General features: G+C 47.1%; 1 protein-coding gene across 1 annotated transcript in view; it reads left to right on the top strand.

The window, feature by feature from the left end:
- Positions 1-27,033, top strand: part of TBC1D2 (TBC1 domain family member 2) — a 55,483-nt gene that overhangs the window by 4,097 nt on the left and 24,353 nt on the right. Inside the window, exons 2-5 of the mRNA XM_086683579.1 lie at positions 803-944; positions 6,819-6,966; positions 15,800-15,933; positions 20,542-20,732. Of these exons, the coding sequence (XP_086539705.1) occupies positions 803-944; positions 6,819-6,966; positions 15,800-15,933; positions 20,542-20,732 (615 nt within the window). The remainder of the gene's footprint in view (positions 1-802; positions 945-6,818; positions 6,967-15,799; positions 15,934-20,541; positions 20,733-27,033) is intronic.

Raw genomic sequence — 27,033 nt, 5'->3', positions numbered from 1 at the left:
CTGATTCTTGATCTCGGCTCAGGTCTTGATCTCAGGGTCCTGAGTTCAAGGTCTGAGTTGGGCTCTATGCAGGGTATAAAACCTACTGAAAGTTCCAAGCCTCTAATCACATGTTTGGTTCTCCTGGCAACCAGCCCCCCTCATTAGGTTCCCTAAGGGCTTTCTAAGAGTTAACGTATGAACACAACAAAAGTCAGCTTTATCGCCCTTATCCCAGGAAGTTCCAAGGGCTTTAGGAGCTGTGAGCCAGAAACCATGGACAAAGATCAAATACATATGAGAAATATATCTGGGTCATTTGAATGATCAAATATATGTTTCTTATAAATCGCAATATCACAGTCAGTTAAGACATTGCAATGTTGCACAGTGAGGTGCTGGGGCCCCACTCAGGTCAGAATTTCAAAGTTCTTTCCCTCTCTTATCCCCTCCAAATTCCTTTGTCCAGTGAGCACATTTTGAGCACCTCCAGTGTGTCTGGTACTATGCTGGGCATTTCACTTCCCTTACCTCATTTCATTCTCATAACTGCCCCAGGACCTGAATGGTATCTTCACCATAGTACAGATGGGAAAACTGAGACCCAGAAAGGTTAAGGAACCTCTAAGTTTGGGACTGATGCCTGATTCTCTTCTGTGGCCAAGAAGCAGGTGGTGTTTCAGAAGCAGGCACCCATCTGCAGTGATAGTTGTTTTCTCTGGGAGGGAGAGAGTCACTAAGCCTCCCGTGACCTTCCTGCACCCCACACCCAGTGCCACGCATAGGGCACAGGGCCATACCAATTAACCCCTGTGCTTCTCAGGCCGCCACCAAGCAAGTGATGCTGTACTGGCTGCAGCAGCTGCAGATGAAGCGCTGGGAGTTCCACAACAGCCCGCCTGCACCTCCCGTCGCCCCTGATGCCACCCTGGCTGGGAATGGGCCCGCCCTGCGCCTCGAGCTAGGTACCCAATGGGTTCGCCTCCTGCACACACACCCAGGGGTCTTGGTGACCAAGCGTTTCCCCTCCTGTTGGGAGTGAGTGGGAGGAGCCTCTGGTAAAGAAGCAAAGAGCCAGGGATGTGACTCAGGATCAGTTAGGGCACGGTGTAGTGTCAAGGGCAAGAATACGGGCCCTGAGGCCAGGACGTCTGGGTTCAAATCCTAATCCTGTGTGGTCTTAAAAGTCAGTTGCTTGATCTTCCTGAGCTTCCGTTTCCTTCCGTATAAAATGAGCGTGATAAACTATACCTACTTCTTAGGGTTGTTATGAGAATCAAATGAATCCATGCACCTTAAGTGGTTGGAAGCATGCCGCACATTGTCAGAGCGCAGTAAGCGTCAGCTACGGTTACGATGACCGCCATGGGAAGGTCCGAAGAAATGAGACTCTCACGGGGTTGCTGTGCAGAAGGGTAATGAGAACACGCAGTTATTGTTGCTGCCTCCTACACAAATGCTTCTGTGTGTGCGTTGGGTAGGTCAGTGATTTTACCCGTAGTATTCCCTTAAGGCAGAATCCTTCACCTCCACGTGGCCTACAAAGGAAGTTGCTTGATCCCAAATCCTAGAACATCCAAGTATGGAGGAGTCCTGGAGATCACACCCTCCCACCCCCACGCTGCAGCCAGCCATATGGTTGGCAGGTAGAGAATCAGGACAGACCACCCCCAGCTGCCCCTGTAAGGGCTCGGAGCCTTGTCCCAGCTCAGAGCTGCAGCATGTCTGTAACACCTCATCCTCGGTTAGCAGGGAGACCGAATAGGCGAGGGGACGACTTGTAGCCAGGCACCTCTAGAACTCTGTACCCATGTGTTTTCCGTGTCCCAAACCGAGCTCTTCTGCCCTTGACCATCTGCTCCCCCGGTTTCTTTCCCATCGTTAAATGGCCTTTTATTCACCCGGCTGTCCGGTAACAGGGCGCTGCCCTCACCCATTCGGCAGTCTGGGCTGGCCAGGCCGGTCGGTCACCATGTTGGCCGTGTCTGCCCTCTGGCGTCCGCACCAGGCCAGCCCCTCCTCGCTGCTGTACCTTGGCTCTGGCCTCATGGCCCCTGGCTGGAAAACCACAGTAGCCTCCTCACCCGTGCCCGTGAACCGGCCCGCCACCTCAGACCCATCCTCCCCACTGCAGGCCGAGCGGACTTTCTAAAGTGAGCGCTGGAGACCCACCCACCCGTGACCGAGGCCCCGCTTTTTAGCCCGGTGCCCAGGGCTCATCCTCCCTCGGCTCACCTCTGCCTGCTCCCCCAGTGCCCGCCTCACGCCGTGTGCGCTTCAGCAGCACCAGAAGCTTGTCTGCCTGGCAAATTCCCGCTTATTCTTCATAGCCACGCTCCAGTGTCGCCTCCTACTCCTGCCAGGCTCCCCTTGGAAGCCTCCCAGTGCTATGCCGGCTGGACTCTGTATGAGCCCTCGACGCTTTTTTCGCATGGTTCTAACAAGGCCTGTCACGCTGTGTTCTCTTCACAGCATCCTTGTCGGTCCCTGCCCTCGGGTGGGGACCGTATCTTTGTCACTTGTGTCCCAGTACCAGGTGCCCTACCTGGCACATTGGATATTTGTGAGCGATTGCATTGGATTCTATAATTAAATGAGGAAAGGAAGGTAAAGCCCTTAGACTAATGCCAGGCACACAGTAAGTGCTCAATACATAGTAACTGTTCTAGTAACTTGTTGTTATATGTGTATGTGTACATTACTACTCTTAACATAACTGTTCTTTTCAGTTGTTAATAGTAATTATCAGTCATTTCTTCCAAGAACCTTCTGGGTGTTTCATGTGAGTAAGGGCTTTCTCTGGGGAAGGGTTTGTTTGTGCGTCTGCACTTGCAACCCACCCTCTCTCCACCAGAGAGCCAGACAGCCCTGCCTGGTGTGGGAAACTGCAGCCTAAGTTGGCACAATTGGCCGAGATCAGCCTCAGATTTGCAGTGACAAGAAACCCTCCTGATGACAGAATTCTGGTGTGTCCGGAACTGAAATTGGAACTGAAATGGCTTTGGGATCCCACAGGTTCTTCTGCTGTGCTGAATCCTTTCCAGGTTCTTGAATTCTGTGGCTTTGGTTTAGTACATTTAGTGAGCCTCTCCGGGGCCAGCTCCTACTGGAGACGTGGCCGGGGGCCAGGGGGTGGAGGAGGGAGAGAGCAGTTGTCATAATGACCAGGACACCAGTCTCCCAAGGAGGACCCTGGTAGGAGATGCAGGAAGCTGGGATGTGGGCCTTCACCCTCCGGATCATGTCCCCTGCGAACCTTTCCCGGCCCACCCAGAAGGACATTTGTGGAGTTGTGAGCGACCTGGATTTGCTGTCTGGAGCAGGTTGCCCCACAGCCAGTCCCCACCCTTTCTGGGAGGAAGCAGAGCCGGCTCCGGGACACTGAAAGCCAACTGACTCACATCTGCCTTTGAGTCACAGACACTTCATCTGGTAAAAAGTGTCCTATCACTGCTGTTGAGCAATCTGCAAGGCACGTTGTCTGCAGCTTTTAAGCGTTTACACCTTTATTTTATGCTTTACCTAAACGTTGGTCTCCACAAGAGCTGAGAAAGATCAAGGGCAAACCAGCAGATTAATGATAATATGTTGCCAAAGTAGGACACGATTTACACAAAATAGCACTTAGGTAAGAATATATTGTTGTAAAAATATGCATACCACTGACACTGTTTCTAACACTTTACGTGCTTCTTTCATGTCATCTAATCCTCACATCAATCTTATGAAGTAGTGTCGTACCCATTTTACAGAAGAAGAAACTGAGACCCCCAGAGGCCAGTGGACCTACCTGGTCAAGGTAGCAGAGCAAGAAAATGTCCGCACTGAAATTTGAACCCGAATCTGCAGGCTCATAACCCCCTCCTTATGCTGAGGAGGCCACCGCCATGTCCAGGGCCCTGCAGGGAAGTGACTGTCTGGCCCAGGCCCTTTGGTTGGTCAATGACTTCCTACTGGTGGTGGAGCAGCCCCTGCAGCTCAGGCAAAGCGTTCGGATGAACGCTGCTGAGAATTCCTTGTGCGGCCTTGGAGGGAGGCCCAGAGGCCCCAGACCAATCCTCTTATCCACGGGAAGTGCTAACCTTCACTGTGACATCACTGTCACGTGCCACCCATCTCTCAAACACCTCCTCGCGCTGGGGGCCTTCCCACTGGGCCTTCCCGGGCAGCCCCTCTCATCTGGGAACCGTCCACCTGCCACAAAACCTGCTCTGACAAGCCACGTGGTTTTAGTGGACAAGCAAGGAACTGTGTTTGAGTGCATGACTCTGCTACCGGCTGTGTGACCCTGGCCACGAAAATCCCCCTGAGCCACTGTTTCCTCACTGGCGAATCCAGCCAGTGGGTGACATTCACCCCCAAGGCTTAGTTCGTGTGGCCTCAGGGTGGATTTAGGGCCAAAGGTGGACATTAAAGGAGAACAGATATTGGCAGTTAGGGAAGTACCTGCCAAGACATTAAAAATCTTAGGCAAATTGTACATTTTTTGTTTCTTCTGCATGAGGGAGGATAAAGATGGTTAAAGTATTGATAAACAAGAAAACCGTAATTATTTTGAATCAGCTCAAAGTCTGGATTAAAGACTACTTTTGAAAGATGCAAGTCCACAGAATGGGGCTTTTATGGTTTCCTAAATATTTTGATATACTTTACCTCCGGAGGAGACAGGATGGAGAGTATCCTTCCCATTTTAAAAATGTGGAACCATGCGGTGCCCGAGTGGCTCAGTCAGTTGAGCATCTGACTTCAGCCCAGGTCATGATCTCATCGTTTGTGGGTTCGAGCCCCGCATCCAGCTCTCTGCTGACTGCTCAGAGCCTGGAGCCTGCTTCGGATTCTGTGTCTGCCCCTCCCCAGCTTGCTCGCTCTCTCTGTCTCTCAAAAATAAATAAACATTAAAAAAAAATTTTTTTTTTAATTTAAAAATGTGGAACCTGGGGCCAGAAGAGAAAATGCGATTTCCAGTCTGGTCACAGCACCCTTCTAACAGAAACGTGGATTGGCTTCGGTTCTTCCAACACCACAGCTGTAACCCAGGTTCTTTGGAGCTTTTGCTGAAACCCTCAGGGGTCCCGTGGGTCCAGCCAGATGAGATCCCCTATTAGCCCCCTCCCGCCCATTTGTCCTTCCCAGCCCCATCTCCTCTGTTCCCTCCTGGCATCCTCCTTCACTCCTTTAGCAGTTCAAACTCCTTTCCAGCCCTCTGGGCCCTGCTCCAGTGCCCTTCCTCCAGAAAGCCTTTCCTGACTTGCGGTGAAACAATCTGTCTTCATCTCCCAGAACTCGCCTGCACCTTGCCTGGCCTGCCCTCCAGCTTCTACTCACTTGGTCTTCCTGAAGTGCACACTTCTCCCTGCTCCTTAAGCTGGGAGCTTCCTATGCCTTTGATTATCTAACTTTCTCCAGCTCCACCAGAAACCTCAGGGCAGATGCCAGAAGTGTTTGGTGAGAGAGTGAATTGAAGAGAGGGAGCTCAAAAGAATGACTTGGGCCAAGTCGTGGCCCGGATGTGACAGGGCCTATTAGGAATTAAATATATTGATTGCAAAGTCTGTTTGTGAGTAGATGGAACAGCTCTCCCGCCCCTGCGGTTGTAGTCAATGTTTTTGCACCTGCACCCTGTTTGAAAATGGAGTGCAAAGGTAAAATTCCTTCTTCCCCTACATTTCACCCTCTCAGTAAAAGGGCTCCGGTGGAAGGTGCCTGCTGCCCTCCATGTCTCAGGAGCTGCCTGATCCAGATCCTGCTGCCCAATAGGTGGTCTTAATCCTCCCCTGCTTTTTGTAACACTCAAAACTAACTTCTGAGTATTTCACCTCCTCTCTCTTATACTTCAAATAATGTTACCTTAGCCTCAAAACGTTCCTTAATGTTAAGTGTTTTGAAGCACGCACCGTATAAGAATCGTTGCAGACCATTTACAAAAAGTAGAAAAGTGGAAGAAAAAGTAGCCATAATCCCGTCGCCCAGAGACAGCCAATGTTCACATTACATAATGACCCCCGCTTGCCTTTTATTTAAACGTATTTCAGATCATATAATAATACAAACACCCTACCTTGCTCTACGGTACTACGTATTGTGACCCTAATGCCTCCATGTTATAAAATCTGTTTATAAACTTCTACTTTTGATGAGTATACATTATCTTTCTGTTTATAAAAAATAACGCATGTTTAGCATAGACAATTTGGGCAAAAACACGAAGCGATAATGAAGGCAGCCTGCTTCTGATCCCACCATGCACTTCTGACCTCTGTCCATACCACAGAGTGTATTTCTGTGAGACTTTCTCTACAGTTGCGATCATGATGCTCTAACCCAATTTTTTTACTAGCTGTTTTTATATCCCACACCTGTTCCTCATGATTTTAAGCATTCTTCATTAGTGTTGTTTTAAACGGCTGAGTAATATCCTATTTTCAGAAGGCATCATGATTTGTTTAACCCCTCCCCAGAACTTTACTTCTAGTTTGAGGGAGTTATTTCCAGTGTGAGGACAGACGGTGCCAGGATGAACCTCTTGGCTCATAAAGCTTTGTCTGCATGTCAGGTAACGTTTTTAGGGTAGATTCTCAGATGTAGAAGTATCAGCAGTTCTGCATATTTTAACGAGGTTTTCAGGAAGACTTTCTCAGTAAGATGCATCATTTTCCTGGAAGAACATTTAATGAAAAGCCTGCCTCTTTGGCTGCTCTTAACCTGCCAAAGAAGGCTTGCTCAGGCAGCCCACTGACTCCCACCTGCTCCCAGTGGGAACCCAGCCCAGTGCGCCTCTGTCTCGTATGTACAAGTGCAGCGACCCACGTGGGTGATTACCCTGTTTCTCTGTTCCACAGAGCAAGAGGAAGTGGAGCTGGAGGAGTTCCTGTGCCCTGTGCAAACGCCCCCTGGGCTCGTGGGTGTGGCAGCCGCCTTGCAGCCGGTGCCTGCCATGCCCTTAGCCCTTCAGAATATTTCCCTGAAGCATCTGGGAACCGAAATACAGTAAGTGCAGTGGGACCGAGGGGCCGGCCACGTTGCAGACAGCCCCTTCTTTGGAGCTTACAGTGATCTGGTGTGATCCCTGCAGGGATGTGGTCCTGGGGAGAGGGTGAGGGGCTTTATTTTTAATTCGTCACATCATTTCTTTAAATACTACATTTGTGCTTCTGATTGTTAAAATAGTGCATATTCTTTGTAGGAAATTAGAAACATCTAGAAAGGTATAGGTTTTCAGTTACCCATGATCCTGCCTCCCAGACAGCGTTCTTAGCATGTGGTATATCTCTTTCCTCTTCATTGTCGATACATGTATATGCATAACTGAGATCATATTGAATGTAATGTGATGATCGTGTCACAAGTGTCCTCATATGTGAAACGCATCAAGTTGTTAACTTTTTTTTTTCCAGAGTGATTGTATACGACCTACTTTTTTAAAATTTATTTAAGAGAGAATTTGCACATGCACAGCGGGGGAGGGTCAGAGAGAGAGAGGGAGAGAAGGAATCCCAAGCAGGCTCCGTGCTGCCAATGCAGAACCTGATGTGGAGCTTAAACTCACGAATCCATGAGATCATGACCTGAGTGGAAATCAAAAGTGGCATACTTAACTGACTGAGCCACCCAGGCGCCCCTGCAACCTACTTTTTAAAAATTTTTTACCTGAGTTTCATTTTATTTTTCATCTCGATAAGTGTACTCTTTAATCTCCATCCCCTATTTCACCCATTCCCCTCCCCCCACCCCCCGCTTCTCCCCTCTGGTAACCGTCAGTTTGTTTTCTATAGTTAACAGTCTATTTCTTGGTTTGTCTTTCTCTCTCTTTTTTCCCTTTGCTCATTTGTTTTGTTTCTTAAACATATGAGTGAAATCATATGGCATTTGTCTTTCTCTGACTGATTTATTTCACTTAGCATTATACTCTCTAGCTCCATCCATCTTATTGCAAATGGCAAGACTTCATTCTTCTTATGGCTGAATAATATTCCATTGTGTGTGTGTGTGTGTGTGTGTGTGTGTGTACCGCCTCTCATTTATCCATTCATCTATTGATGGATACTTGGTCTACTTCCGTAATTTGGTAAATAATGTTGCAATAAATATAGGGGTGCATGTATCCCTTTGAATTAATGTTTTTGTATTTTTTTTGGGTAAATACCTAGTAGTGTGATTACTAGATTGTAGGGTAGTTCTATTTTTAATTTCTTGAGGAAACTCTATACTGTCTTCCACAGTGGCTGTACCGGTTTATATTCCCACCAGCAGCACAAGAGGGTTCCTTTTTCTCCACATCCTCACCAACACTTATTTCTTGTGTTTTTTATTTTAGCCATTCTGACAGGCTTGTGAGGTGATATCTTATTGTAATTTTGATTTGCATTTCCCTGATAATCACTGATGTTGAGCATCTTTTCATGTGTCTGTTGGACATCTGGATGTCTTCTTTGGAGAAGTGTCATGTCTTCTGCCATTTTTAATAGGATTATTTGGTTTTGGGGTATTGAGTTGTATCTGTTCTTTATATGTTTTGGATACCAATCCTTTATTGGATATGCCATTTGCAAGTATCTTCTCAAGTACCTTCCATAGGTTGCCTTTTAGTTTTGTTGATTGTTTCCTTCACTGTGCAGAAGCTTTTTGTCTTGATATAGTACCAATAGTTTATTTTTGCTTTTATTTCCCTTGCCTCAGGAGACATATCTAGAAAAATGTTGTTACAGCCAATGTCAGAGAGATTACTGCTTGTGCTCTCTTCAAGGATTTTTATGGTTTCAGGTCTCACATTTAGGTCTTTAATTCAGTGATCCAGTTTCATTCCTTGACATGTAGCAGTCCAGTTTTTCCAACACTATTTGTTGAAGAGACTGTCTTTTTCCCATTGTATACTCATTCATTCTTTGTTGAAGATTAATTGACCATATAACTGTGGGTTTCTTTCTGGGTTTTCTATTCTGTTCCATTGATCTATGTGTCTATTTTTATGCCAGTACCATACTGTTTTAATTGTTGCCACTTTGTAATAAAACTTGAAGTCTGGAATTTCATATCTTTAGTTTTTTTTTAATTCAATTTTAATATGTTTAATTTACTGTATGTTGATCATTTCTCAGCTACTTTTTCATTTATTATTCATGTATTGTATATACAATTTCCCGCTAGCAGGATTTGATTTAAATAGTTTTTAAGAAGATAGTAATATGGCCTGAACTTTAGAGGCTGACTGCATGGATTTGTATCCTGGCTCCACCAGTCATGGGCTGTGCTGTCCTAAGCATCTTGTTTGATTTCTCTGTTTCACTTAAGTTGTTAGTAAAAGTGAATACAATAGTGCTTGCCCTACAAGATTAGTGTGGGAGTTAAATGGGTTAATGCATGCAAACTGCTTTAGAACTGTGCTTAGTACTTTATAAATATTGTTTGCTGCTGTCATAGACTCTGGGTCTAAAGTTCTCTCTTGTCTAGCAAAAAAGCAGGATGTAGGATTAAAGCGAGAGGTGGCTAATGTCTGGGAAAAGACAAGAGCCCCGAATAAGGGTCCTTGCCCCGTTTTTATTAGGATCAGAAGGCTTACAAACATGGCGATGGACGTGCACAAAGGGACAATAACTTGTGGACATGAGGGAAAGGGAGTCTTGAGGATATTTGGGGTGAGGGGTTTGGGTTAATACAAAACAAAATCTGGGTACCAGGAGGAAGGTTGTTTACAGCAGACAGGAGGGTGCACCTCTGTTTATCTTAGCCTAGGGGATGAGACAGGTAGGGGGAGTAACCTCAGGGTTAGTAAGGTACTTCTTTTGTTAACCATCTCCATTCTGGGCTGCTTTGTCTGCAACGCAGTGGTCCATAGTCCAATTCACCGATTTACCTAACTGGCCCTGTTCTCCCGTGAAAGCAGCTTTTCTGCTATAGTACTAAATTGGGGTGCTTCCACCCTGAATATCTAATCTTGTTTATTTCATATACCTATGTATTGGGCATCTTTGCGCCATTCCTATTTTAGGCCTTTGCCTCTCCCTCTCTATTCTGGGGGCTCTGCACCCCCTGTCTATTTTGGGGTGCCTTTGCACCTTCCTATTCCTGGCACCTTTGCACCTTCCTATTCTCAGGGTGCGTTTATACCTTCCTATTCTTGGGGTGCCAGTCTGAGTTGCCCAAACTCAGGATTGAGCGTTTTATGACTTTGTATTTCTTTATGTCTTGTTAACCCATTGGTGTAAGCCCAAGGAATTCCTAAGCTTATCCCCTACATGCTGCTATTACCATTTATCTAACCAAAGAGAAGGAAGCTTTTGGGAATTCATACTGTATCCAATACTGATCTGTTGTGGTGCTTATTTTCTGTGTGGACTTCAGACAGACAGGGATGTCTTAGGAAGCAGACTAGATTGTTCCCTGGACTTGGATTAGAGACCCCTGGCTCTGTGTGGCTCCTTTACAGAATTTCCCTGTCGGCTTCAGCGTTTGAATTCGCTCAAGTAACTAGGAGTGTAGTGATACTGATCCCAGGACAGAAGCAGGTTTTAGGGGAAAGACGGTAAGTGTCCTCTAGGCCTGCTGGCTGGAGGTAAAAGTGGCCCAAGAGACATTTGGATGGAAGGAGCTGGAAACTCAGGAGAGAGATATCAGCTTCAGAGAGAGACTTAGGAGGTGGCATGGGTGAGCCCCCTGGTGTGAGTAGACAAAGAAGGTGGCCTGCAGGGGATTTTCCCTCAGGGGGAGCTGGAGGGAACTGGATGTGCTGGGAGCCTTCTGGGGGGTCGGGGAGGGGTGGCGAGAAGTCCAGCCATCCAGCCAGGGTGTATCCAGGGGGGTCTCACCAAGCTTAAGCCAGATCAGTGCCTGATGAAGGCCACAAACAGCAGAAGTGGAAGAGAGAACATGCAGAGACAGAAGGGAAGGAAGTTTCAGAGGATCAGTTGGTGACTTCCGTCCTGACATTTGTAATAACCCACAGAAAACGTGAGGGAAAAGTGCAAGAAATGGGCTTCTTGCCCTGGGCTGTTGCGAGCCCCCATAAGATTGGGGTTGCTTTTGTCTCCCGCAGCCTGGGCCCTGGCTGTTCTTACAGCTTGCTGTGAGCTCTGCCATGAGCCCGAGTCATACTCTGGGAAAGGAAGTCAGGGTATTCCAGAGCGCTGTGCTAGGTGCGTGGCACTGGCTCTGAGTTGTCTGAACAAGCCTGTGAGGTGGTGTCAGAATGGCTAAGTTCTCAGACCATGGAGTTAGACGTCCAGGTCTAATGCTCAGTCCCTCCGCTCACTGGCTCTATGATTTGGTTACTTATCCTTGCCAAATCTCATTTCTCCTCTCTCTACAATGGAGGTGGTACTAGTACTTCACTGGGCTGTGGGGAGGATTAAATGAGTTGAATTACTAGTGTTAGCTTGGCGTCTGGCCCATGGAAGGGTCCAGTCATTGTCTGTTGTGGACATGTTCCTCATCCCCATTGCAGACAAGGAAAGCCAGCCTCTGGGAGGATAAATGGCTTGCCCAAGGTTATCCTCCCAGAGCAAGTCTTTATGACCGCTCCGCCCATGCTGACCAGGCCCTTCAGACCTGGAGCTAATCCTACACAGAAAACGACCTATGAACTGCTCCATACAAGGTCAATAAATTTATGAAATGGAGATACCTCTTCCAAGTGCAATAGTTCGGCTAGGTAGTGGCCACCTGGGCTGTGTCAGTAGTTAATGAGCATCTATCTCCAGAGGTGATGTGTGCTAGAGCTTAGGAGGCCCTTTGCTGCCCCGGAGTCAGGGTTTCTGTACCCTCCCCTACCCCAGGAATGACTCTTGTGAGCCCCTAGACACATAGGGGAGGCAAGGGGACATGTAGGCAGCAATGATGGTCACCCACCCAGCGAGCGCCTCTGGCTATAGGAATGTGTTCCTGAGTCCTCTCCAATTATGTGGCTGTGATTTGTGAGATGCATGTAATGGGGCTCAGCACAGGACCCAGCACTAAGTGGTACTCAGTAAATAGTGCTCCTCAGGACCACCATTTTCTTTTTAATATGACCACTACCCTTTCATTTGTAGATGAGGAAAGTAAGAACTGGGAAGGGGAGGTGACTAAGTCAAAGAGTCAGAGGCATCTTACAATAGAATCTTAATAACAACAGACAAGAGGGGGCCTGAGTGACTCAGTTGGGCATCTAGCTCTTGATTTTGGCTCACACACTCTCAGTTTGTGGGTTCTAGCCCCTTGTCAGGCTCTGGGCTGATGATGCAGAGCCTGCTTGGGATCTTCTCTCTCCCTCTCTCTCTGTCCCTTTGCTCATGCTCTCTCTCACTCTCTCTCAGAATGAACAAATAAAACTTAATAATAACAACAACAACAGAGCAAAAGCAATCAAAGACCAAATTTCAAAGTCAAGCATTTGGAATGCTGAGTTCTAATTTCTTCTTAGTTCTTAACTTAACAGATTGATTTTCCCTCCATCAGTCAGCTATACTCTCCATTAAAGTACAATTTTCTATCTTATTGTGGACCCAACTATACCAAAAGACTGGATTTTGTTTTAAAAACAAATTTCAGATCAAATGATGGTTCTTTGAAAAGATCAACAAAATTGACAACCCTCTAGCCAGACAGACCAAGAAAAAGACATGAGACTAAAATTACTGAAGTCAGGATCAAAAGATGGAACATTACTACCAAGCTAACAGAAATAAAAAACATTATAAAGGGATACTATGAACAGTTTTATGCCAACAAATGAAGAAAGGGACAAATTCTTAGAAAGACACAAATTACCAAAACCGATGCAAGAGGAAAGAGAAAATCTGAATAGACCTATGCCATGTAAGCAGATTAAATTAATAATAATAATAAAAAAAAAAACTACCCCCCGCCCATACAGACGAAAAACCCTAGGACCAGATAACTTCACTAGTGAATTCTACCAAACATTTAAAAAAAGAACCAATACCAATTCTTCACAAAATCTTCCTTCCAAAAAAGAAGAGGAGGGAACACTTCCCCAATTCATTCTGTCAGGCCAATATTATCTTGATACCAAAACCTAACAAAGATATCACAAGAAAAATTTTTGAATGCCCAAAGCCTTCACCTAGAATTTCCTTGTGTTGATTTTGCCAGCAGGCATGTTTTTTCCTAACTCACCTCATCTTGGGACTCTCAGCTGTATGTAAGAATTTCAATTTCAACTCTGCACTCTGGGTCCAAATGCTTTCTTTCCTCTCGTGCAACAGCCAAGGTTCTAGGCATCTGGAATCAACAGTTGATCTATGAAAAACATCTTGTGGCCATGCGTGGTGATGGATCTTCAATAGACGTATCGTGGTGATAATTTCACACTAGATTGGATAAATCTGTCGTACACCTGAAATGAATGTTATGTGTCTGTCAGTTATATCTCAAAAAAACAAAACAGTTGACCCCAGAGCAAACTCATATCCTAAGTCAATTTTCATAGCAATAATGTTGCAAACACACTTCAGAATTCAGTGTCATATGATCATTTCTCACACATCTGGATTCAGCTGATACAGGCTAGGTTCACTTGGTCTTAACTCTAAGCTGTTGGTAAGATCTAGGTCTACTTTTCGTATTTCTTATCTGCCACAGACCAGCAGCTGCCTGAGACTCGTTCTTGAAGAGGACTAGCCCTATATGCAAGGACGTTTTAAGCCTGTGTTTAGATCACATCTGCTAACCTCCCTTTGGCCAAAGCAAATCACATGCCTTGCCTGAGCCCACAGGAGAGGGAAGAAGTACTCTGCTCCTGCGGAGGTGGTGGGAAAGGAGTGAATGTTTGCTGAGGACTAATCTAATCTACATAGTCACCTTCTCACTTGAATTCACGTTTAGGCCCCAAGAATTTCCCTTCCTTTCTTGGAAATTTAGCTAAATGTTTTTGAAATATGCTTGGTGTTTACCTAGCATCTAGGTGTTTGTGAATAAGGGTTTTTCAGGGTAATTTTTCCATCTTACTGCTAGAAGTATATGTTGTACATAGAGATGACAGCAGAGCCAGGACTCCATCACAGATCTGTAACCTTCATGTCCCCTTCTTTTTTGACCACGCTATTGCTGCCTTTTAAGTAAATGACCCCCTAGTGCATTGTTTTCAAACTGTGAGTTTTATAGCTCAGTACACATATATAGCTCAGTAAAACTTACAAAATATTAACTCTTTCAAAGTGAGGTGCATTCTGATATTTTCCATTCCATATTTTAAATGCTGGTTATGATACTAAAATGATTTTATAATCTACTAATAGTTCAGAACCTGCCATTCAGAAACACTGACCTGGTGAACTCTTTTAATCATTTTCTCTTCCTTGTTAATTTTGGAATATGTTGGGGCACCTGGGTGGCTCAGTCAGTTAAGTGTCTGACTCTTGATTTCAGCTCAGGTCATGATCTCACAGTCATGGGACTGAGCCCCACATCAGGCTCTGTGCTGAGTGTGGAACCTGCTTGGGATTCTCTCTCTCTTCTCTCTCTCTGCCTCTCCCCTGCTCACATTCTCTCCCTCTCAAAAAAAAAAAAAAATTTTTGGAATACATCTACTTTTGTATCTTTGCAAAGGGAAAATAAACTCAGTTGAATGTCCTTTTATCTGCCTCATTATGAATTTTTCTGTGGCTGTTGGTCCTAGGCCAGCCTTTGGTGCTACCTAGTTCCCTCCTACAAACCCAAGTGTATTGAGCCTGCACACTGGGCATGTGCAGCCCAGTACCAGGTGCCACAGACATGCAGGTAGGTTACTGTCCAGCTCTTGAAGAAATGACACCATTATTCAGCCTAGACAAGTACTTGGTCAAAGGGTAGCCCATTCACAAAGTGCAGTAAACTCCTTGGAGACCAGATGATTAGTGAAGGCCTCAAGGGAGAACAGATCTAAGTGGGGAAAGAGTGCAAGGGGAGAAGGATCCAGGAGCAGTTTGGAACTTTGCTCAGCAGAAGTAGGGAGCTACTGATGATTTTTGAGCAAGTAGTTATAAAACCAGATGAAAGTTTCAGGAAGTTCCTTTGGCAAGTTCATTCAGCATTCATTCAGCACATATACTGTAAGCGCCCTCAATGCTGCAGGCGCTATGCTAGGCATGCATGGGGGCGCCTGGGTGGCTCAGTCTGTTGAGCGTCTGACTCTTGATTTCAGCTCAGGTCATGATCTCACAGTTCGTGGGATCGAACCCCGTGTTGGGTTCTGCACTGACAGTGCAGAGTCTCCTTGGGATTCTCTCTCTCTCTCCCTCTCTCTGCCCCTCCCCTTCCTGTGCCCCTCCCCTGCCCATATTCATGCACATGCACACGTGTGCTCTCTCTCTCTCCCAAACATAAATAAACTCAAAAAACACAAAATATTACAGGACACCTGGGTGGCTCAGTCAGTTGAGCATCCTACTTTGGCTCAGGTCAAGATCTCATGGTTCATGAGTTTGAGCCCTGGGCTCTGTGCTGACAGCTCAGAGTCTGGAGCCTGCTTTGGATTCTGTGTCTCCCTCTCTCTCTGCCCCTCCCCTGCTCACGGTCTGTCTCTCTCTGTCTCTCAAAAATAAATAAACATTTAAAAAACACACACACAAAAACACAAAATATCTTAATGAACAGAACAGGCAAACATCCCTGCACTCAAGAGAACTTACACTCCAGCAGTGGGTTTGGGGGTGGGGGAATCAAGCTTCTGTTATTAGCAATATCATGTGTGGAAGGCGGGAAGTACAATGAGAACATGAAAAGACGGGCGAGGCGGGTGGGGAGCGCTCGGGCGGGATGCATCCAGGGTGCCTGGAGTGTGGCAGACCGCTCCGGGCATGACTGGGGCTGAGGATGGCAGCCTCATGCTCCTCTGTTTTCCTTTCAGAAACACGATGTACAATATTCGGGGCAACAGGCAGGCCTCAGGAACAGGCCACGGACCTCCAGGGGAAGATTCTCCACTGAGCGGGGAGCCTCCGAGGGCGGAGCAGCCTTTGCCCTCTGACCCCAGCACCCCAGGTGAGCTCTGCCCAGGTTTGAGCTGGGCCTTTAGAGGCCAAGCGAGTGCCCTCTTTCCTCCCCCAAAACCAACATCTACGCTTGTGTGTGTCCAATAGGACACTCTCCGGGTCACTCCTTGTTTCTATGGGTCTGGTAGCAGTGACTCCTTTTTTTAGTAATAGCGTTGTGGTAAAATATACATAAAATTTACCACATTAACCCATTTTAAGTGTATAGTGCAGTAGCATTATGCACACTCACGTCGACCACTGCCATCACCCACCTCCAGAACTCTTCCCCGTCTTCCCAAACTGACACTCCTGCAGTGATTCTTAAAGTAATGAAAATATCTCTCACTTCTTCTTTCTTACTTTTTTTAATTTATAAGGAAAGGATATGAAAATGCCTGTGTGGGCTGAGCAAAATCAGATCTCTGCCTGAAGAAGCAGAGCAGATGACCTCTGCGTGTCTATCCCGGCTCCTCCATAGCACTTAATTATTGCACAAAATGTGAGTGGCCCACACCGCCGTGGGGGTTGGGCTTCTTTTGCAATTAGCATGGGTGCCCCCCCACCCAAGACATACTGTAACCTAGAAATGGAAGAAAACCAGCTGAGGCAGCCCTGTGGGGGCTTCTGGCAGGGGGGGACCCCTGCCCTGTGGAGCAGTGCCTCCAGAGAAATCTCCCCTTTGGAGCAGCGTCTCGTGAGGCCGCGCAGGTCATGTGAACAGTCTGAGAGGGGACCGGTGCTCTCTCAAATCAACGGTAATAAAACCAGCACCCACATCTAGCACCTACTCTGTGCCAGGGCTACTCTAAGCACTTTTTTCCCTTTGGTAATGGTTTTATTAAGAGATAATTCACATATCAGACAATTCACCCATTCGAAGTATACAGTTCGCCATAATCTATTTTACTTTATTTTTTAAAGTTTATTTATTTATTTTGAAAGACAGACAGGAAGAGCATGAATGGGGTGGGATAGAGAGAGAGACAGAGAAAGAGAATCCCAAGCAGGCTCTGCACTGTCAGCATGGAGCTCGATGCTGGCCTCAAACCCATGAACCATAAGATCATGACCTGAGTGGAACTCAAGAGTCAGAGGCTTCACTGACTGAGCCAGCCAGGCGCCCCTCACCATAATCAATTTTAGAGCATGCTTATTATCCCAACAAGAAACCTTGCATTCTCCAGCTCTAGGCAACTACCGTTCGACTTTCTGTCTCTGTAGATTTGCCTGCTCTGGATCGTTCATATAAATGGAATCTGAAATATCTGGTCCTTCAGGACTGGCCCCTGTCACTTACCAGAATCTTCTTCCACGTGCACTGAGCACCTGCATTAACCTCTTTAACCCTTCCAACATCCTGAGCAGTTACTAGATACCATTGTTGTTCTCGTTTACTAAATGAGGGAACTGAGGATGGAAAAGTGGAGTGACTCACTCATGGCCGCATAGTGGGTGCAGAACTAGGGTTCAGGTCCAGCACTCTGGCCCCATACCACCACCTCAAGCCTCATTTTCTAAAGCGGTGATTTTTCAGACTACATTTTTCTCGCCATGACTCCTTGACCCCCATAAACAAAATCTAATATACAATGCAGACCACAGCAGACTTGAGGCAGAGGTGGGAGTCTGGGCTCCCCTTGGCTCCCCACCCGTCCCTCCCAGTCAGCTCTGCCACACTCCCATGAAATCCTACAGCACTGATTGAAAAACCACCCTCCTGGGCCTCATTTTCTCCAACTGTGAAATGGGCATAGTGACCCCTACCTTGCCTGCCCTCAGGGTGAGTGGGCAGTATTGTTATCAGAGGGCAACAGGGCTACAGCGAGCCCCCCTGCTCTTCTATACCCCGTGGCAGGAAAGAGAAAGAGGCACTGCATTTTTCGGAGCTCTGCGGTCTGTTGTACGCAGTGCAACCAGATTTCTTTCAAGTCTAGAACAAGACCATTCTGTTCTTGTACCCAACAAGGTCAGGGAGTTTCTGGTTCCCGTCACCTACTCGAGCAGTTTTTTATCTGTTCAAGATTGTTTGGCTGGCCCCAGAAGAAACGTGGTAAATTATTCGGCTCATCCTCTAAGCCCTCACCTGGGATCCCATACCACGTCCTTATATTTAACACACTAGTCCCAAAAGGATCGGGGATAGCTTATTAAAATACACATCAGGGTAAAGAAAATGAGTCATCTGGGTTAGGAAATTTAAATAAGATCAAGATATCCTATAGAGGAGCAAAGAGTGGGCAGCAGTGTGTCTGAGCTTCTCAGCAGCCAAGGCAAAGAGGGAAATGCAAGTGTTAGATGATTTCCAGCATCCCTAAGAATAAACATATATTTTCTTGGAAGAAGCAAACCTTTTCTGGCACTGAGAGCTGTGGATGGCTCAGTTGGTAGAGCATCCGACTTCAGCTCGGGTCATGATCTCACCGTTCGTGAGTTCGAGCCCCACACTGGGCTCGCTGCTGTCAGCACAGAGCCTGCTTCAGATCCTCTGTCCCTCTCTCTCTGCCCTGTCCCTCTCTCTCTGTCCCTTTTCTGCTTGCACTCTCTCAAAAATAAATAAAACATTGGGAATGCAAGCTGGTGCAGCCACTCTGGAAAACAGTATGGAGGTTCCTCAAAAAACTAAAAATAGAACTACCCTACGACCCAGCAATTGTACTACTAGGCATTTATCCAAGGGATACAGGTGTGCTGTTTCGAAGGGACACATGCACCCCCATGTTTATAGCAGCACTATCAACAATAGCCAAAGTATGGAAAGAGCCCAAATGTCCATCGATGGATGAATGGGCAAAGAAGATGTGGTATATATATACAATGGAGTATTACTCGGCAATCAAAACGAATGAAATCTTGCCATTTGCAACTCCGTGAATGGAACTGGAGGGTATTATGCTAAGCAAAATTAGTCAGAGAAAGACAAAAGACAAAAATCATATGACTTCACTCATATGAGAACTTTAAGAGACAAAACAGATGAACCTAAGGGAAGGGAAACAAAAATAAAAACAGGGAGGGGGACAAAACAAGAGACTCATAAATATGGAGAACAAACTGAGGGTTACTGGAGGGGTTGTGGGAGGGGGTTGGCTAAGGGACACTAAGGAATCTACTCCTGAAATCATTGTTGCACTATATGCTAACTAATTTGGATGTAAATTAAAAAAAAAAAAAAAAATAGAAACAACAAAAAAAAGAAAGTAACTGAAGACCCCAAAGAGCTTTTGTTAATGTGGGTTGTATCTACTGTTATTCACTGTACTAGAAATTACAACTGAGAAAATATTAAGTATTTATATATCAATTCATTTAAAGATAATGGACTTATATAATAAATAATAAGTGAACATAATAAATAAATAAACAAAATAAATAAATAAAACATTGAAAAAGAAAAATGTCCCTGGATGCAGGCTGATGACAGATCCTTTACTAAAGGATAGATAAGACAAAACAAGGCAGCATGGGTGAATGACTCTGATGTTGGATTTGAATGAAGAATAAAATAAGATAAAAATCAAATGAAATAAGAAATTCAGCAATGGTTGGCAAATGTTTTCTACAAAGGGCCAGAAAGTAAATGTTGGAGGCGTTGTGGGACATATGGTCTCCATTGCCACACTCAACTCTGCCCTTATGGAGTGAAAGCAGCACAGACAATGCACAAACAAATGAGTGTGGCCATGTTCCAGTAAAACTTTATTTACAGAAGCAGGCTGTGGGCTAGATTTGGCCTGTAGATTAGATTTGGCCTATGAGCCAGTGTTTGACATGTATGTAGAGGAAATAGGAAATAAAAGAACTGTGCAGCCTTGGGATGATCAACTATGGGAAATATGTGTCCTAACCTAGCTTGTAATAGGAATCAAACAAGAGGGGCACGTGGGTGGCTCCGTTGGTTGAGCGTCTGACTCTTGATTTTGGCTCAGGTCATGATTCCAGGGTCGTGGGACCAAGCCCTGTGTCCAGCTCCACACGGAGCGTGGAGCCTGCTTAAGATTCTCTCTTTCTCTCCCTCTGCCTCTCCCCTGCTCATTGCTCGCTTGCTCTCTCTCTCTCTCTCTCTCTCTCTCAAATAATGAATTAATTAAAAGGAGTCAAGCAAGAGTTTGAGTTACTCTCTGGGGCAAGAATGCAGAGTACAGATACTCCATACTCCTATCTTGAACAGTTGTGTGTACTTTGGAACTTGCCCACAGGGTAGAGGTGGGATCCTGAGATAAGAAGCAAGACATCCTGCCAGGGCTTGTGCCTGAGGAGATGGCCGCCTGCACCAGTGGTGTCCTAGGAGATCACCCATGCAGGCGGGGATCCAAGAGCACAGGACAGGCACACTTTAGAGGATGGGCTGAAGGACCAGCCAGTACAGTGTAAATAATGTTTTTAGAGTCAGATGGTTCTCAAAGTGTGAGCCCTGGGCAAGTTGCATCGGCATCACCTAGGAATGTCTTAGAAATGCAAATTATCAAGCCCTACCCCAGGCCTGTTGATGAAAAGTCTGGGAGTAGGGTCCCACAGTCTGTGATTTAGCAAGCCCTCCAGGTGCTTCTGCAGCAAGCTCAAGTTTGAGAACCACTGAGGCCACTGATCATAACCTCTGTGTTCCTCCTTTTGAAAGATCCAGCGGATTCTCCAAAGCCTACGCCCAAGTCTTCTCTGACTGCCAATCTCCTTCAGAAAGCCAAGCGCCAGAACAACACCTTCCCACTCTTTGCCGAAGGACTCACACGGAACCGAACTGCCCAGGAAAAAGTGTTGGCCTTGGAGCAGCAGGTTCTGATGCTCACCAAGGAGTTAAAGTCTCAGAAGGTGAGCTCTGTCCCCAGAGAGGCCCCAGGCTCCAGTGGACCCCTCTGGGCCTGGAGCCTTTGAACTAGACCCGGCACATCAGCCCAGCCAGGCATATGCCCGTCTGTGGTCCTTACCAGCCAAACTGCTAGTGGTTGAAAATGCTGTGCTGTTAATTACTAAGGGACATGTGGACACTCAGACTAGGTGACGGAAGACCCTCAAGGGCAGATCTCTGGAACTTACTTTGTAATTGCTCTTGGACTCCTCCTGAAGGACTGTGCATGGCCCATCCCCACACTGAAGGGGGATAGCATTCGGAGGAGGGGGGTCTGGATGCAAGGTCCTGGGAGGGGCTGCTGAAGGAACTGGCAGCTGGTAACGGTGCAGCTCCCTGAATGACTGTCAGAGGACAGAGAGAGAGCAGGCAGGTCTGCGTGGCTCTAGGGCTCAAGCAGGCCCGAAAGAGGACAGTGATGAGGAAGACTTTAGGCTTAGTAGAGAAATTAATTATAGCAGTTAAGAAAGGAAAGAGTCACATGGTCATTGTAGAACACAGATCGCACACATACACAGACATTCAAATCATTCCCAAATCCTACAACCCAGAGAGTAAGTCGTGTTCACATTCTGGGGTGACTCTGTGAAGTAGTGAGAGTCCCAAGGCAGGGGGTGAGAGGGACTGCAACACTGGGCTCTTTTTGGCACAATAAAAGTGGTTAAGTTAGTGCAGTCGTTACTGAAAACCTCAAGGGTGGTGCCTGGTGATGCCTCACTGGGCCCCACTGAGAACCCACACTTCTCTTCCTCCGAGAAGAAGGCCTAAGTTTTCATGTTTGTGCTTTGGCTGCCCTGAGTCTTTTTCTGCTTTATCTCCCGGCTCTTGCTTCTGGGGAAGAGGGGGGTACACTGTATTTACCTCTGAATAGTCTCCTTTCACATGTCTTCTCCTTTCTGCTGCTCTATGTTTGAAGAAGACAGCCTAGAAAAATGCTCTCCCTGCCTAATTTTGCCCCTCCTCTGCCCTTTCTTGCCCTAAGCTGATACCAAGGCAAGTAGCAGAGGCTTCACTCCTGGCAGGTCAGCGGATACATTTAATGAAGCAGGCCTTGACTGAAGTTCTCAAGGGAGGAAGCTCATCCGTTTACATGTTCTCAGTCCATTTGTTTTTGTGTCAAGGCCTTGTTGAGGACCTGTGGCGTGCACGCGGTATTCTAGGTGCTGGGGACAGTGAGAAGAGACGCAGGCCCCGCCCCTGCAGGGCTTACATTTTGTGGCAGAGACAGGCGGTAAGCCCGCGAGCACCCACATACATCATCATGGCGTGTGAAGTCCCCTCCGCTGTCACTTAGCAGCCCACCTCTCTTCTCCTCCCATCGTCCCCCGTTCCCGTCGCGGGGTGGCCGGCGGTCCTGAGAGCTAAGAGAGCATGCAGCTGGGTGGGAGCAGCTGCCTGATCCCTGGACCAGTACAGCATAAGTTCCAGGCTGAACCTGGCCAGGAAAAGAAATCTGGATGTGACCTCTGCCTCTCCCTTCAGCACACCTTCCCCTTCTTTCTAGGAAATATGGGCAGCCTCCTGTGGCTTGGCCTTTGCTTTGAAGGCGTCAGGAATCATTGAATGAAGGAGAGAGGCCCGGGAGACCTAGGTTTCAGTGAGGTTTGCCCCCAACATCTGTGCTACCCTGGAGAATGTGGCATTCTTCAGTAAATGAAGTTAAGCTCTTGGAGATCAGTAAGGCCCACCCAGGCTGCTGACAGCTCCCCTGCCATCAGAGTGAAAATGGCAGGAGGAAGTTGTTCAAGCATTAAAGGACCTGGACTTTATTTCTTTTTTTTTTAGTATTTATTTATTTTTGAGAGGGAGAGACAGAGTGCGAGCAGGGCAGGGGCAGAGAGAGAGGGAGACACAGGATCCAAAGCAGGCTGCAGACTCTGAGCTGTCAGCACAGAGCCTAATGCAGGGCTCTAACTCACAAATTGCGAGATCATGACCTGAGACGAAGTTGGACGCTCAACCCACTGAGCCACCCAGCCACCCCCAAGAACCTGGACTTTCTTACTGTTCACTTTCCTGGCCTGGGACAGACAATCAGAAGGAGAGAGTCTTGCAGTTTCACTTTTGACTCATGGGATGAGTGGTTTCTGTGTTCTCCTGCCCATCTCCCCAACGTGGGAGACTGAGCACAGAAGGTATAGGCCGCAGTTCTGGCCGAAGAAGTTTCTTAACCTTGCATAGCCTCAGCTTCCTCCTCTGTACATGTACAGCTGGGCTTACTGGAGAGGCCTGTGTCCGGATTTGTAAAGCCCGGTGTCTGGCAGCCAGCAGCCGCCCAGCAGATGCAGGCTTTGTTGGTTTGGGCTGTTACTGCAGCATTCCCTGCCCTCCTTATTGATTCCTAATGGCCTTACAAGAAGTGACACTTTCCTCTGAAGGGCCCTGGGAAGACAGACAGGCACCCATGAGGACCTCCAAGAAGTGAGTGGCCTAGCAGTGATAGGCGAGGGTCAAGTCTTAACCCCACATCAGGCGGGGGGAGCCCCAGCTTTACCAACTCAGGTTTTTAACTCCAGCCCAGATACCAAAACCAAAGAGGGGAAGGAGAAAAGATCAATTCTTGGCCCAGAGGTAGGATAGAGGAGGCCTGCAAAACCTCGGGGCACCCAGCAGTGCCCCGGACACGCAGAAATGCCAATCAGAGGGCCACTGTCCATCTGAGACTCTCTGAGCCCAGTTCTTCAGCTGGGGAAGCAGCCCCTTGGATGTCCTGGGCTCACATCTGCAAGATGCTTTCCTGTGTCTCTTCTTGGGAGGTACTCTCTTTCTGCCTGAGGGTGCAGGAGGATGTGGGAACTGGAAGGGGGAAGTGGGTCTTGTCCTGGCTCAGCCACCAAGGTGGCCATTGCCAATAGCAATTGTGATTCTTTAAGAATTTGTATCTCGGGGCGCCTGGGTGGCGCAGTCGGTTAAGCGTCCGACTTCAACCAGGTCACGATCTCGCGGTCCGTGAGTTCGAGCCCCGCGTCGGGCTCTGGGCTGATGGCTCAGAGCCTGGAGCCTGTTTCCGATTCTGTGTCTCCCTCTCTCTCTGCCCCTCCCCCGTTCATGCTCTGTCTCTCTCTGTCCCAAAAATAAACATTGAAAAAAAAAATAAAAAAAAAATAAAAGAATTTGTATCTCAAATTCTCAAAGTCTGTTGGACGCCGTGGAGGACACAGAGGTATCCCTGCCCTTGGGTAACAAAGAGCAGATAAGAGCACGCATGACTGGTGTTAAGTGTGGCCACAGCTCTGTGCTGGGGCTTTGCATGCATTATCTCTAATACTACAGTTATTAGCCCCCTTTTCCCGAAGAGGAAACTGAGGTTCTGAGAGGTTCTGAATGCCCAGGGTCTCCCAGCGGCCAAGATAGATTTCACACTCTGGTCTGTCTGCTTCTAGAGATTTTTCCCTTTTTACCATGCCATGCTTAAGGATCTCAGAGAAGGTAGGTGACCGGCCTAAGGTCACACAGCTGAAGGAGCCAAGACTGAGACCCTGGCCTCCTTCCCCCGATCCAGGACTCATCCCAGCCCAACCACCTCCTCCATGTTCTCCAGGTATAGTCCAGCATGAGAGCTCTTCAGAAAATATGAACACAGTCCTTGTATCTGGTGTCATATTAAACTATAGGGCCACTCCAGTACCTGTTGAGCTATTATCTGTCCCAGGCCCTTGTAGCTGGCCCCACAAGAGATTTGGACTCTGGGAGATAGCACCAGATGGCTGGTTGGCCGGGTGGCTCTCAGAGTTCACAAAACTGCACCCAGCCTGAAGGCTGTCTGCTCTGGCAGAGGGAAGCCCATTGTTTGTAGTGATGTTGGCCATCTGTCGACTGCCGGGAATGATGAACCCCTCCCAGGCCCCATCTGGGGTCAACTTAGCTCCCTCAGGGTAATTTGTTTAGAAAACTTGTTGGGGGCAAAGTGCAACCATGTACTTCCCTAGAACCCCAGCCAGAAACCTCAATGTACACTCCCCTTACACAGAGTACAGAGTTCAAAGATTTCAGCGTAGAGGGAGGGTCGAGAGGGACCCTGGCTGTAGCTTCCGCTTGGGGAGGGACACTTGCCACCCTTTTTCTCTCATCCTTTAAGAGGCTCTCCGAGGTGTAGGGATCATGATCTCCACTTTACATATGACAAAGCCAAAGTTCATTTTTCTGAAACACCCTCATTAGATACCCCTCCATGGACCTGGAATAGAGCCAAGGCCTCTGTGACTCCAGTGCTCCTTCATCTGCACCCTGTTAGCGCCCAGCCTCTTAAGGGTCAGTGGCTGGAGTGCCAGACTCTCAGTCCAGTGGTCTTTCCCCAGCAATGTTGGGCCCATCCACCTTGATTTTAGCGAGTGATGAAAGTATCAGCTCATTATTTAATAAGGTAAAGGATTACTTTTTTAAAAGATGATTTGTTGGATCTTAAAAATTTAAACAATCAACTCTCCTGCAATTAAAAAAAATTTTTTTTAATAGAATGACAACTTGCAGCCAGTTATCAAAGTCTGAAATGGACCAAACATTGATTTGATTAAGAAATATTAAAAGCAGGGCAGGGCACCAGGGTGGCTCAGTCAGTTGAGCCTCTGACTCTGGCTTAGGTCATGATCTCATGGTTAGTGAGTTTGAGCTCCGCATCGGGTTCTGTGCCGACGGCTTGGAGCCTGAAGCCTGCTTCGTATTCTGTGTCTCTGTCTCTCTCTGCCCCTTCCCTGCTCATGCTCTCTTTCTCTCTCTCTCTCAAAAGTAAATAAACATTAAAAAAAAAAAATAGGGCGCCTGGGTGGCTCAGTCAATTGAGCGTCCGACTTCGGCTCAGGTCATGATCTCACAGTCTGTGAGTTCGAGCCCCGCGTCGGGCTCTGCACTGACAGCTCAGAGCCTGGCGCCTGCTTCGGATTCTGTGTCTCACTCTCTCTTCCCCTCCCTGCTCTCTCTCTCTCTCTCTCTCAAATAAATAAACATTAATTTTTTTTTTTTTTTAAGTAGCAGAGTGCCTGGGTGGCTCAGTCGGTTAAGCATCCGACTCTTGATTTCAGCTCAGGTCATAATCTCACGGTTGGTGAGTTTGAGCCCTACATTGGGCTCTGCACTGACAGTGCAGAGCCTGCCTGGGATTCTCTTTCTCTCCCTCTCTCTCTGCCCCTCCCCTCCACGCTCTCTATCTCTCTCTGAAAAAATAAACTATGTATGTATATTAAAAGTGCCATTTGATCAGCTCTTCTATTTCCAAGAATTGGTTCTAAAGCACTGCTTATAATTGTGGGAATTGGAAACAACCTGGATGTCCCTCCTTGCGGGTGGGATAAGGGAATTGTGTGTCCATACAAGGAGTACCCTTGCACTGTTGCAAGTGATGGTGTTGCTCCATACTGACAGCTTGGAGAGGTGCCGTAGCATATCATAAGGCCCAGAGAAGCTTCAGAAGAAGAGGTATCACAAGCTTCCGTTTTTGTTTTTAATATTTCTATGTAGTATGTATGTACATTTTTGTGACATAATGGCCCCAGGTTCGTCCATGAGGTAGCCTATAACAGGATTTCCTCACTTTTTCAGGCAGAGTTTATTCCATCATACGTATATGCAACATTTTGTTTACCCGCTCACCGTCAGTGGGCATATGGGTTATTCCTAATCTCTTGGGTGCTGGGGGAATAATGCTCCTACGAACATGGGCTATTTCTATTTTTAAGGAAATTGGAAGAAGTGTTTCAGTGCAAAATCTATTAACTACCCATCATGGAGAAGTGGAAGACCCTAGATTAGGAGTTGGGGGTCCTCACGGTGTGTTTTCCCACCTGTGGGGATCCACCAAGTCCCTTTAGTCCTCTTCTTTCTCCTTTCTTGGTCTTTAGTGCTCTCACATGACAGCAAGGCGACCTGACCAGGTGGTCTCCCCCAGGCCTGCCAGCCTCCAAGTTTTCTGATTCCAAGGTCCATTCACACTCCTCATCTTGTGCTTCCTGCTCCCACTCTGTCCCTTCCCTGGTTCCTTTCTCCCTGTCTCATTCTGTTGTGGGGATTCTGGGGTGGACGGAGGGCCTCCTGGGCTGGAAGTAGGAATGGGGAGGCACCTGGATATAATGAAATGGGCTTCAGAGTTGACTCTCCCAAAGTTGGCAGAAGGATACCTGCCTGATTCTGAGCCTCAGACAAGTCTGAACAGTGGTCTGCTGGTTATTTCACCCGGCAGTTCCCAGGGTAATCTCCACATCTCAGCCGAACCAGAAAATGGTTTCAGCTTCTCAGTTATCCTGGAACCACAGGAACGGTGAGCTCTCTCCG

The sequence above is a fragment of the Puma concolor genome, chromosome D4 (genome assembly GCF_028749965.1).
Source record: "Puma concolor isolate L17-30 chromosome D4, mPumCon1.1.hap2, whole genome shotgun sequence".
Taxonomy (NCBI): Eukaryota; Metazoa; Chordata; class Mammalia; order Carnivora; family Felidae; genus Puma; species Puma concolor.
Note: the sequence above shows the minus strand (reverse complement) of the source record. Positions and strands in the feature narration are given on the sequence as shown.